The 14480-nt window shown below is 36.1% G+C and overlaps 1 protein-coding gene across 1 annotated transcript in view; it reads right to left on the minus strand.

Annotated features, from left to right (window-relative positions):
• Window positions 1-14480, minus strand: part of LOC150085015 (CDAN1-interacting nuclease 1-like) — a 113931-nt gene that overhangs the window by 75614 nt on the left and 23837 nt on the right. The window contains exons 2-3 of the mRNA XM_090376436.1: window positions 9956-10001; window positions 1855-1919 (exon numbers count right to left, since the gene is read on the minus strand). Of these exons, the coding sequence (XP_090232562.1) occupies window positions 1855-1919; window positions 9956-10001 (111 nt within the window). The remainder of the gene's footprint in view (window positions 1-1854; window positions 1920-9955; window positions 10002-14480) is intronic.

Consider the following 14480-nt stretch of genomic DNA (forward strand, 5'->3'; position numbering starts at 1 on the left):
AGTTGTGTACATCCATCCAAGATAACACCTCCCCAGACGAGAACACCTCGACCGCCAATATCGATCCCTTTCAGTGATGTTTGCGGGGGTGATACCGTGTGCCAACCTCTTGCCAGATTAGCTGACATCCAGAATCGCTGCTGAGACTGAATCTAGTCTCATCAATAAAGAGTACCTTAAGTAAAGATTTTGTGGTTGTAACCTTTAGAAACAGTGTTGGTCCTTAAGTTTTGCACACCAGTGTATTAGCCACACAGTGCAAAGAAGTCACACTTTTGCTGCACTAGCCAAAAAAATAAAAAATAAAATAAAAGAAAGTTAGTTACAAAAATGAGCACTATTTACTAGTGCCAACCAAAACCTCAGTTTCAGTTTTCCACTCTTGTTCTATGGTGTAGCAAAAGTCAAAATATCATTGTAAAGTAAGAGTTACTTTAGTTATTGCATGAAATTTGGGATAATCCATTTCTATTTTAGGATGCTGTTCTTTATACTGTGATGCATATAATGTTGTGGATCCATACCAATAAATAATACATGTAATATGCAACCAACCCACACAAAACCTGAATATACCATCAATTTCACAAGTCACCCTTAGCAAAAGATTGTGATGTAATTATCATATTCAAAAAAACTATATAAAAAATTAATTTGCAAAAAACATTATTATTTTTACTTTTTTTTTTCTCTCTTTTGGCTCAGGAAAAAAAAAGTAACAGAAATTTTACTTTAAGATCAACTTTTTTTTTTAATGGTAATGTGACATATCAAAGAATAATGAACCATATTCTTAGTATAATGCTGGGTAGAGGAAGAATAGAGAAAGAACTTATTAACAATAAATTATACTTTCCGAGGACTGTAATATTCAGGGATGCATATTTAAGCATCCCTGAATTCCATTAGGAGGAAGACTGTTCCAGAGAACAAAGTACTTGGCAATTAAAAATTTACAGTGTTCCTATATGGGACAAAGTATAGGATGACTGAAAAAGTACTGTTTTGTGCAAATTTCAGCATAGCAGTATAGAAAGCTGTCCCATTCTTGATAGAAATGTCTACATGATTTTTTACCTTTAGTGACCATCTCAGTTTACTTGCCTCCTTGATCTTTTAAGCTGGTACTCGCTAGTACCTGTTTGTAAATGGGTAAGTTGGAAACATCCTTCCAACTTACCCATTTTAAAATTTATTGTAAAAATAAATTTTACAATTTTTATTTCTACTAATTAGTAGTAATTAATAGTAATTTCATTAGTGTAGTGTTAGGTAGACAAGGAAATTAAAATGTCCCTGTGCTTTTTGATTACCATGCAGAAGGGCAATAAAGTATAAAACAGTTAGTTTGAAGTTCACCAAAAGAAGATGGATGGCTGACTGCCTAACAAAGGTCCACACTAAGGAGCGGTTGTGTTTTTTTTTTTTTTTTTTTTTTTTTTTGTACAGAATTAAAGCTTTTTAGTGAGGCTTTTGGGAAACCATTCCAGATATGAGATACATCAAAGTTTTGACTGCGATTTGGAAACTGGCAGCATCTCTTGCAGCCCAAGCTGTACATGTAAGAAGTCAAGAATCAGTAATAAAATTTTGCCCCCTGAATATGTTGTTATGTTATTTGGTTTTTAGGAGGATTAGCAACTAAGGCCATATTGCTCCGGGATATGCGGTGGTCATTCCCTGACCTTTCCGCATCCTCCATATTTGGTGGTGACGGGCTCGAACCCCGGTCTAATCAAGAAGCGTGTGCTAACGCACCGCTGCTCCTTCCCACTTGGCTACGGAGGCGCCCCCCCCCTGAATATAAAGGGTTTTGACAATGAGATATAGAAGGGGAAAAAAAAAAAAACTTACGCTTCATAATAAGCAGATACTGATTCAGGAAGACTATGCTTATGATGAGATTTCTTCATTTTTCTCTAAAAACAAAACAAACATACAAAACCATCAATTCTATACAAATTAAATAATTATGAAAATAAATAACCTTTGTTTGAAAGCCAATCAGTGTATATTTTAAGTAAACTAGGTTGGTTATTTTACCGAAATGCACATTTAACATTAAAATTGAACAGTTAGAAGTTGGAGAATGAACAATCTTTGATATAAAATACATATGCAAAGGGTAATACACGAGAATTATAATTGTACATACACTACACAGCTTTGAAATTAGAAGTGACATTTTGGAAAGTACGTGTGAAAATGTACAAAAGCACACACAGAAATGATCTTGTTCTTTCTGTAGCTTGTGCTTTTGGTACATATCTTGTTATTTAATTTCTAGTAAATACTCTAGCTTTAGAAAACATTTAACAGAATTTTGTTGGTTGGTACCAGCAGCATTTTGTAGCCCACATTATTTTTTTGGTTTAAGTCTTCCACTGCAATTAGCACTGCTTGATATATAAGATTTTACTATATAATATCAGTGTAGATCCACCATAGATAGCTCTTAAAGCAAAAACTATAAAAGTAGTGTAAAAGGCATCATTTCATCTATATCTCATATTGTGATCATCCTTCGCAACGAGTTACCGTGTATTGCACTACCTCGAATAAGTAACGCTTCACTAATAGAGAAGTCTATTGTTACTTATTCTTGGTGGGTACTACCACCACCCAGATGGCACCGTTTCAAGGCTTGATGGCCTTTCACTGGTGTATCTACACCGAAGAAAGGCCAATCTATGGTGTATCTACACCGATATTATATAGATAAGTTCAAGCTCTTATGATATTATGCCTAGTTGCATTTAGTTTTTATTATAGTATAAGATTTTACTCAATTCCAAATTTATGAAATCATCCTCTCTCTCTCTCCCAGATATAACACAATATCACTGGGAAAAGTTTGTTTTGTTTGTCTTTCAAATATAAAAAATTTAACAATTATCAGATGGCTCCCTCTTCACTCTCTCTCAAATATGAGAGAGAGTGAAGCTTATAAAACAAGCTTTATAAGCTTTATTCTCATTTTTAGTTAGTTCTTGTTAATAATTACAAGGATTGCTTATTTATTTATAATGTAATGCTGAGATAATTGTGGCAACAGCAATGTAACTAAAAGGTCTGGGCTGCATATAATATATAAATAAAATTTAAAATTTATTTAAAATTAATTATTTATTAAAATTAAAAATAAAAAAGTGGATTTTATTAAAATATATATATATATATATATATATATATACAGTTGACCCTTGAACAACACAGGTTTGAACTGCGCAGGTCCACTTATACGTGGATTTTTTTCAATATACTGGAAAATTTTTTGAAGATTTGCGACAATTTGAAAAAACTCTCAGACAATTTTTTTTTTTTTTTTTTTTTTTTTTGGTAGTTGTTGGCGCATCGGCTTCTGTGGCCATAATGCACCTTCCAAGGTTTTTTTGCAGTACTTTGATCCAAGCCCGAGGCAGGATTCGAACCCGCGACCTTTGGGTTGCCAGGCAGGCACTTTACCCACCCGGCTAGCTCGGTCGGCTCTCGCAGATGAACCGCATAGCTTATATAGCCTATATATATATATATATATATATATATACTTTGCCTATAATAGCTTAATTTTTGATGTTTGTACAGGAGGCGATGTATGCATAAACTCGAGAGAAGAAAAAAGCAAAAAGTATAAAAAATCATATTAAGTAAATAATATGAGATGAATTAACAACTTAATAATTGTATCCTGTTTTAAAAACAGATAGCCTACAGTTAGTCTATTATAAAAAGTTAAAATTTATCAAAACTTACGGACACAAACACTTACAGACCGTACATGGCACCATTCGCAGTCGAGAGAAAACAAAAGTAAAGATGCAGTATTAAATCATAACTGCATAAAATTAACTGTAGTACATACTGTAATGTCTGCGCAGGTAGCACAGTGGTATCGTCACCATCCTCCCCACACTGGGTGGAAAAGTCCCGGATTCGAATCCCGTCAATGACGCGAAGACCTTTAATGGGCTTTTTTCACTTTATTGAGTTAGTTGGTCTCAAGCATAGATAGCAAATTTTTCCCCCAGAAACTGGGACTTTTTTGTCCAGCAAACAGGCAAATCAACCAGCAAACACAAGCAATTTACAGACAAATAAATATATGGGTAGATGCAATCATTTTACGGGGGACCCTAATATCATAATTTTTTGTACTACTGTAATAATTTTGTAGCCACCTCCTGTTGCTATTGCAGTGAGCTCAAGTGTTGTGAGTATCACTTAAAACGCCGTGTGACGCTAATCATCTCTGCGTGAGCAGTTCGTCTCTCCAATAAATTGCGTATTGCAGTAAAAATTGATCTCTCAAAAAATACGCGGTTCTCACGTATTTTTCATCGTGTTTAGTGCAATACCAGAAACCTTGAATAACACCATGAGACCCATATGAAGTGCCACTAGTGATGCTGGAAGTGCTCCTAAGAAGCAGAGAAAAGTCATGACATTACAAGAAAAAGTTGAATTGCTTGATATGTACCATAGATTGAGGTCTGCAGCTGCCCGCCATTTCAAGTTAAAAGGAATCCAGCATAAGGACCATTGTAAAAAAAGAAAAGGAAATTAGTGAAACCATTTTGCGCCTGCTGCAGCTACGCCAGCAGACGCAAAAACCTTGAAATTTTTTGCGAAATACCTTTTTATTTCATATTGAAAATGCAGCTTTTATGTGAGTGCAAGATTGTTATAAGGCATACCTATAGACTCTAATATGATTCAAGAAAATGCGAAGTCATTATATGACAACTTAAAGCAAAAGGAAGGTGAAGGAGCTAAAGCTGGAGAATTTAATGCCAGTAAAGGATGGTTTGATAATTTTAGAAAGAGGTTTAGCTTAAAAAATGTCAAGATAACAGGAGAAGCAGCTTCTGCCGAGTTCCCCAGATGCTATTAAGAAAATCATTGAGGAAAAAGGATATCTGCCTGAACAGGTTTTTAATGCAGAAAAAAGTGCCCTATTCTGTAAAAAAATGCCATAAAGGACATTTATTAGTAAGGAAAAGAAGCGAGCACCAGGATTTAAGGCACAAAGGGATAGGTGAACGCTACTGTTTTGTGCAAATGCACTCGGGTTTATGATCAGGACAGCCCTTATCTATAAAGCTGCTAACCCCCGAACCTTGAAGGGAAAAGATAAACACCAGCTGCCAGTCTTTTGGTTGAACAAAAAGGAGGCCTGAACAACGAGAACCCTTTTTCTGGATTGGTTCCATCGATGCTTTGTCCCAGAAGTCAGGAAGTACCTTGCCAGTAAGGGACTGCCTTTTAAAGTTCTTTTGATATTGGACAATGCCCCTGGCCACCCAGAACCCCATGACACCAAAGGCATCGAAGTGGTCTACTTTCCCCCCAAACACGTCTCTAATTCAGCCTCTAGATCATGGAGTCGTAAGGAACTTTAAGGTTCATTACACACGGGCTATGGAAAGGATTGTCAACGCTATGCAAGAGAACCCCGACAGAGAGAACATCATGAAAGTCTGGAAGGATTACACCATTGAAGATGCCATCGTTGTTATAGAAAAAGCTGTGAAAGCCATCAAGCCCGAAACAATAAATTCCTACTGAAGAAAACCGTGTCCAGATGTTGTGTATGACATCTTCACAGGATTTACAATAGAGCCAATCAAGGAACTCATGAAAGAGATTGTGGATATGGCAAAAAAGGTGGGGGGGTGAAGGGTTTCAAGATATGGATCTTGGAGAAATTCAAGAGCTAATAGACACCACACCAGAGGAATTAACAGAAGACGACTTGATGGAGATGAGTGCTTCCAAACCAGTGCCAAACAATGAGGAAGAAGCTATAGAAGAAGCAGTGCCAGAAAACAAATTGATATTAGACAATCTGGCAGAAGGGTTCCAATTATTCAAGACTGCTTTTGACTTCTTTTACAACATGGATCCTTCTATGATACGGGCACTGAAACTAAAGCAAACGTTGGAAGAAGGATTAGTACCGTATAGAAAAATTTTTAGAGAAATGAAAAAGCAAAAAAATCAGACAGAAATTATGACGTATTTCCGTGAAGTTACACCGAGTGTGCCTGCCTCTCCTTCCACCTCTTCCGCTTCTACCATCTCTGAGACAGCAAGACCAGCCCCCTCCCCAGCCTACTCAATGTGAAGACGACGAGGATGAAGACCTTTATGACGATCCACTTCCACTTAATGAATAGTAAATAATCATCATGCCGTACAGTTAATAAACTTATCTGTTGTGTGTGAGTGTCTTCGTGTGAAAATCTAATAACTTTACGGCAAGAATGTATGAGATGTTTTTGTGTCATAGCGTATAGGCTAGTCTACCATAATTGCTGCTTCTTCGTTATCAATGCATGAATCGTTATACCTGTAAATAAATATGAATTCCTTTTTTACATTAACTTTTCATTTTTGATGTCTAGTGTTAGTAATATGTATAACATCTACAGTGTTTTGTATCATATAAGACAATATTAATGTCGGTACTGACAGAGAGACGATTCATCTTGTAAACAGACGACGTAAACTTATGGTATCAATAAATACAGTACAGTACTGTACTGTAAATGCATTTTCTCTTCCTTATGATTTTCTTAATAACATTTTCTTTTCTCTAGCTTATTTTATTGTAAGAATACAGTATATAATACATATAACATAAAAAATGTGTGTTAATTGACTGTTTATGTTATCGGTAAGGCTTCCGGTCAACAGTAGGCTATTAGTAGTAAAGTTTTTGGAGAGTCAAAAGTTATACGTGGATTTTCCTTTGTGTGGGGGGTCGGCACTCCTAACCCCCCCGCGCATTGTTCAAGGGTCAACTTTCTGTATATCATTATACAACAAATAGACATAAGCCCTGTAATAAGTAATAATAAATAAAATTTTTAGTAACAACTTTTTTTTGTTTTGTATCAATAAATATATATACAGTAGAACCCCATTAATCCGGACCCCGATGATCTGGACTTTCTGTTAATCCAGACTAGATTTTCAGTCAGGGGAAAAATTCTAACTATTGAAAAAAATATACATATTTCTGTTCACTGACATTTGAGGGGATTTAAAATTTAAAACAATAAAAAATATAAGCAATCAATAACAAAGAACACTGCACGCACAAATTGCAACTAACACGATACGTGCAAGTGAGAACGGAATAACAAGTCATGAAACTTTAAAAATAGGAATGAAGAGAACATTCTGAAAATTTATTTTTTATGTTTTTGATATGATTGATGATTTCATGGAAGGGGAAACACATTTCACCATAATAACATAAAAACCCACAGAATTCCATCTGTTGGTATTATCGCAAATTCAATAAGATCATGTTTACTATCCGTTTATAATAGATTGCACTAACAGAAAAGCCTAATAAACAGGGGACTGCTAATTGTTTTATGGTTGGGACCTCCAGAATTCCGACCAGACCATGTGGTATGGTCAGAGACAATCATATGGTAATCTCAAATGCTGACCTATTCAGTTGACAGCTGCAGCTAGCACTGTCCATGCGTTAATTTTGAAAGTGAGTTTCAAAATTAAAGGCGCCTCCGTAGCCAGGTGGGAAGGAGCAGCAGTGCGTAGCACACGTTTCTTGATTAGACCGGGGTTCGAGCCCGTCACCACCAAATATGGAGGATGCGGAAAGGTCATTCAGGGAATGACCACCACATATCCCGGAGCAATATGGCCTTAGTTGCTAATGCTCCTAAAAACCAAATAACAAACAAACAAACATCAAAATTAAAGCAAAAAAAAAACATTGAGGACTATTTCAAGTAAACTTCTTGAAAATAGTTATTTGTTTTGTGTTGTAATATTTTTTTTTCGTGTTTAATTTTGTGTAATATAATGTTCTACATTAAAACTTTATTGCTTTGCACAGTATTTTGTTTACTTACCATGTTCTTTTACTTTTAATTTTTACTTTAAAATACTGTTTTATTAATTTAATATAAAAACCAATTTAGTTAAAATTTTGTCATTTAGTAACTGAAAGTTACTAAATGACAAAAGTAAATAAAAACTGGTATGTTGAAGATAGCTTTAGGTTAATGCAGACTTTCACGGACTGAGTGTGGTTCCCTCAAGTCCGGATTAACGGGATTCTACTGTATATGCATTTGTAAGTATATAATATCGGTGTGTAGATACACCATAGACAACTCTTAAGAAACTACAAAGTAGTTGTTGTAGGCATCATTTGCTCTTTCTCATATTGTGCTCTGCCTTCACGACGAGTTGCCATGATATTGCACTACCTCGAATAAGTAACGCTTCACTAATAGAGTAACGCTTCACTAATTCTCAGCGAGTACCACCACCCTTGTGGTGGTGGTACTCACTGAGAATAAGTAACAATAGTCCATAGACAACTCTTAAGAAACTACTTTGTAGTTTCTTAAGAGTTGTCTATGGTGTATCTACACACCGATATTATATAGATATTAAACTCTTAATGTATTATGCCTTGTGCATTTAGTTATTTTAAAAATTTGTAAGTATATACGGGTGTGAATATATATATATATATATATATATATTTTACTATTATTTTATTAGTTTTTTTTAAATAAAATTATGTATTTTTATGATTTATTAGTTTAATTATTTTTTATCGATATATTCATTACTGTATTTACCTTTTATCTATTTACACTTATTTTATTTTTAATTTTTTAAAGTTATTTTAATTGACTTTTTAATGCATTTTAATTATTTTTTTTTATCATTCTTCAATGTATAATATACACTCATGAGCCAAGTATTATGACCAACCCTGTCTCTATGAGTGAATGCATCCCACATTACCTGGGAGTGATGTCACGGGTAGTGCTTGTCAATATGAAGTCTGTGCAATGACGAAAAGGAAAGAACTGACAGAGTTTGAATGGGGAATAATTTGCAGCACTTGGTGGGTGGGAGCCAGCATCTCAGAAACTGCAGGCATTGTCAGTTGTCTGAGGGCTGCCATAGTGAATATGCAGCAGGAATGTCCAAAGAGTGACCCATACAACAACCCAATGTGTTGGGACAGGGAGACCACTGGTTGACAGATGAGATTGGCATGTGCTGTCCAAGACAACAGATGGCTCACAATCCCTCAATCAATGGCAAACTACAACCAGAGTGCAAAGAAAAATGTTCCCAAGCACATCACCCAGCAAATGCTCTTGCAGATAGGCCAATAAAGTAGGCAACTTGTTCGTGTGCCCACGATGACTGACCATCATCAACACCTCCACCTACAGTGGACAAGGGAGCACCATTCTTGGACATTGGATGACTGGAAAAGAGTTATCTGGCCTGATGGATCAAGGTTCCAGTTCCATCATTCCGATGGATATATGTGTATTCAATGGCAAGCAGGTGAATAGCTGCAATCAGACTGCATGGTTGGATGAAAACAGGCCAGCAACGGTGGCATCATGGTTTGGGGAATGTTTTCGTGGACCTCACTGAGTCTCCTCTTTCCATTGAACACATCCTCACTGCCGGATCATAACTCGGCATGTTTCGGACCAAGTTTTGCCCTATGTAGTGACTGTATATTCAGATGCACTCTTTCAACAAGACAATGGCCTGTGTCACAAGGCTGCATTGTGCAGAAATGGTTTGAGGATCATGTTCAAGCATTTTGTGTATTCCCCTGGACACCAAATTATCCCAACATCAACCTCATTGAACATTTGTGGTACGCAGTGGAACAACATTCACCAGTCCACACCAGTGCCTTGCTCCAGGAATCCTTCTGTCCAGGTGGTCCAGGATATCTGAGGATACTTCTAACAGTCTTATGGAGTAGATGCCAAGTGCAAGTGGTTATCATGATGAAAGCAGCCCAACATATTATTGGGTGGGTGGTCATAGTGTTTGACTCATGAGTGTATGTTCTGTCTGTGTAAAGCCTCAGCTGTTTTGGAGGAATAAATTAAAAATAATTTTTAAAAAAATTGCTAATAAATACCTGATATTCTTGTGCAATAATGCTCCCAAGTGTCTTTTCTGGAACGCTATATATATATATAAAAACATATAAAATCTGATATAGATATATAATCAATGCCATTCCAATACAGGATTTACTAAAGTTTACAGTGATCAATAAAGAAGGGCGGACTGAAAAGTAATGCCTTTTAGTTCATAACCTCAGTGCTGAGTGTCTCAGCTAACAGTAATTTTTCTGTGTGGTTGTTTGTTTATTTAAAAAATCATTTTTGAATGCAAAGTTCAAGCAATGTGTAATTATCAAGTTTTCTGAATGCTGAAATTTTCAGATCAAATTTTTTGAAAAGGGGATCATAATTCAGTCTGGCAAAATGAGACATTGGAAAGCTCAAAAAAGACTCAAACAAGAAAGGCCTGGCAATATAGCAATGCAGCTTCAACACAGCAACATTGGTCTCACTGCATCCATGCAAAATTGCAAGAATTTTGTTGCTGGGATTTGAAATTGTACTGCATCCTCCTTATAGCTCAGATTTTGGTCTAAGTGACTGTTTTTTGTTCCCAAAGATTAAAGAATAGTTCTAATTAACAGATATGACTCCAATATAGAAGTAAAAGTAGGCACAAAAAGATGGTTAGCTTTAGCCTTCGAGATGGAAGAATTTGACTTAAAACACATAGGAAAAACTTGTATGTGCTAGATGAAATGTGTCAAGTTAAGTAAAATGTGTAAACACAAAACAACTTTTTTTTTTTTTTTTATCTACTAGTATGGTTTTTCCTCTTTTGATTTGTCTATTACTGTAAAAGTTATGCAATAAGAGGTATTACTTTTCAGCTCAACCTAGTATGTAGCTAACTTATAAAAGCAAGAATCAAAAAAATAAATAAATAAAAAATATAAAAACACTGTATAAAAACAAGTTAAATTGATGGTATGATTTATGAAGATCAAAACTAAAAGCAAAATGATAAAGAAATTTCATATTATCAAAAATTCTACATTATAAAGATTCATAATTTATAATCAATTTAATTTACACATTTTAGGAAATTTTCTGAAAATCTATTCCCTTAATAACATTTAACTTACAAATATATCTTCAAAAAAAAATAATTAGGCAAAAAATTAAATAAAACATGTATAAAACTGGGAGGGGAAATATATAAAGCACAAAGGCTCTGATGAGTTAACCCAACGTCTTTTGTGAAATTAGTATTTTTACAAGTTATGTAAAAATACAAAGTATTAAGGGTACAGGGCTTGACAGTTTGTTTGGCAATTCGCTATATACAACAATTCAGTGCATGACAATTTGGTGTATGAGACAATTTTGTGTATGGCAGTTCAGTGTATGAGACAATTTGGTGAAAGACAATTGGTAACTACTTGAATTCGTCGAATTTTATACAAGAATTCAGTGTATGACAAAGCAAGACTGAAATGCAAACTTTTAACATGTGCCTTAAATGGTTAATTTAGTGATCACAGTACGACTCAACTTTTGATAAAGCACACTAACTGCCTTCATTGTTTAATACACATTCTACTTTTTTTTAGGTATATTATTAGTATTAGTAATGGCCGCATGGTGCAAGAAAGCCTATGGCTTATGCTGCACCAGGCAAAAAAAAAAAAAAAAAAAAACGAATAAAACAATGATAAAAAATAAATAAATAATAATAATTAATAAAAGAAAAGGAAATTAAACCTATCATCCTATGTGCTTCCCTCACCCAAAGGTACTATCCAGATGACCTTTGAATTTCCCCAAACTGTCAGCCTCTACCACCCATGTAGGCAACTTATTCCAGTAATTTATAACTTGCTGGCTAAAATAAAACTTCCTGCAGTCCAATTTAAACATTTCCCCCCCCCACCCCCTTAACTTGAATTTATATCCCTTTGTTCTAGCATCATTTATAATCTTGAAAATTTCGTCCTCATTCATTTTACTGATGCCTCTCCAAGCCTTAAACACCTCAATCAAATCTCCTCTAAGGTGTCTAGTTTCCAAACTCTGCAACCCACATATTCGAAGTCTTTCTTCATAAGGACGCCCTTTTGCCGATCTCACCAGGCAAGTTACCCGTCTTTGCACCCTTTCAAGAAGCTCGATGTCTTTCTTTAGGTGCAGTCTCCATACTTGAACACAGTATTCCAAGTGTGGTCTAACAAAAGCCTTATATAATGGGATTATCACATCCCTATCTCTACTTGCAAAAGTTCGATAGATCATCGATAGGACACCATGGGCCTTCCTTGCAACCTGTTTAGAATGCTCAGAGAATTTCATGTCTGACCGTATCGTAACACCCAAGTCCCTTTCCTCCAGTACTGGGTTTAGTTGAACTCAACCAAGTGAATAAGTTATTTTGGGATTACTCTTTCCCAGGTGTAATACCTTACACTTTGTTGGATTAAAGCATAGCTGCCATTTTTCTGACCATTCCTGAAGTCTATCTAGGTCTCTCTGAAGAAGCTCAGCTTGACAGTGATCATTAACTACTCTACCAATTTTAACATCATCTGCAAATTTAGACATCACGCCCTCTATCCCTTCATTGATGTCGTTTATGAAAATTAAAAACAGCAGTGGTCCTAATACTAATCCTTGGGGAACCCCACTTCTTACATCAACCCAATCTGAGGAACAGCCATTTGTCACAACCCTCTGCCTCCTGCCCTGAAGCCATCCTGCTATCCATCTAAGGATTTTTCCAGTGATTCCAACCTGTTCCAGCTTATAAAGCAACCGCTCATGTGGGACTGAATCAAAAGCTTTGCTGAAATCTACATAAACAATGTCGAAATTATTCCCTAAATCCAGCTCGTGAGTGACCCTTTCAAAATAGCGAACCAGATTTGTTAAATATGATTTTCCCTTTACAAAACCACGCTGAGTATCTTTGAGAATTTCAATTCTATCCAAATGATCCTGAATTCCACCCTTGATCATTGCCTCCATGATTTTCCCAACCACTGAAGTTAGACTGACAGGTCGATAATTTCCCAATTCACTCTTAGAACCACTCTTATGTATGGGAGATACATTGGCACTTTTCCAATCCAACGGAATCTCCCCAGAGTCTAATGATGCTCGCATAATTAACCTCAATGGTTCAATGCACTCACTTGCTGCCTCCCTTAAGATTATAGGGTATATTCCATCAACTCCGGGAGCCTTACTGGCCTGTAGGCTCGAAAGTTTTTTCATTAAATAATCTTGCGAAATTTCAATATCGTTAATTACATATTTTTCAACTTGGCTCCCACAATTTCTCATTGCCACAAAAGGTTTTTCATTTGTAAATATCGATGCAAAATAACTGTTGAGTTCATCTGCAACGGCAGCTGGTGTATTTAATACTGTCCCCTTTCCCTTACGTAAAGGTCCAATCTGGTTTGTCCTGCTCTTCTTGGCATTTAAACCTTTTCTGTTTGTTTGTTTCTTTCTTATTTGGTTTTTAGGAGCATTAGCAACTAAGGCCATATTGCTCCGGGGATATGCGGTGGTCATTCTCTGACCTTTCTGCATCCTCCGCATTTGGTGGGCACAGGCTCGAACCCCGGTCTAATCAAGAAGCATGTGCTACGCACTGCTGCTCCTGCCCACCTGGCTACGGAGGCGCCACCTTTTCTGTGGCTCTATTACAGATCATCTTGTAGCTGTTATAGGCTTCATTACTTTTTATTGCTCTGTAACCTTTCCATGCCACCTTTTTCTGCTCAAGTAATGTGGCAATTTCACTATTTATCCAACTTGGAATCATCCTCGTGGAGTATTTTTTTAATGGTAAACACGCATTCAAGGCATCTGTGATTAATGTTTTAAAAGCATACCACAGTTCAATTGTATTCATTCTCTGTGCGATATCTACCCAGTTAATAGAGGCCATGTAGTACCTTAAGGCATCATAATTTCCTTTTCTGAAATTATACCCCATTCCTTTGCCTTTTACTACTGCTACCTCTCTCTTCATCATCCACCGTAGAACTCCGTGATCACTTCCTGCTAGTGGTTCCTCTACTGTCAGCCCTGTTATGTCATCTGATTTATGGGTGATGAGGTCTAGAATATTATTCTAATATTCTAGACTAGAGTACTAGAGAATATTTTCTCTAGTACTTTCCCTGACATGTTGATACAAATAACAGTCATCTAGTTGATTTAAAAATTTTGTTCCCCATGTTGAGTTTCCTTCCCATTTACTCCAATCAATTAGAGGCAAATTGGAATCACCCATAATAAGACATTGACGCTTACTTGCCCATTCCATTTGCATGTAGAGGCTTTCGTCATAATCTTCACAATCACCTGGTCTGTAGATTACTCCTACTCGCATTATACCTTTGTTTCCAACTATCTCACACCATACAGATTCTATACTAGCATGTGAAACGTCTGAATCCGGGAAAGCTATCGTTGCACTAAAGCTGCTTCTGATAAGAAGCATTATCCCACCATCCCTTCTATCTATCCTATCCTTCCTAAATACATTCTACAAGCCGTACTGAAACTCATCATCCCCAATTTCCGGGT

The sequence above is a fragment of the Mastigoproctus giganteus genome, chromosome 6 (genome assembly GCF_048544385.1).
Source record: "Mastigoproctus giganteus isolate SK-2022 chromosome 6, ASM4854438v1, whole genome shotgun sequence".
NCBI classification, from domain to species: Eukaryota; Metazoa; Arthropoda; class Arachnida; order Uropygi; family Thelyphonidae; genus Mastigoproctus; species Mastigoproctus giganteus.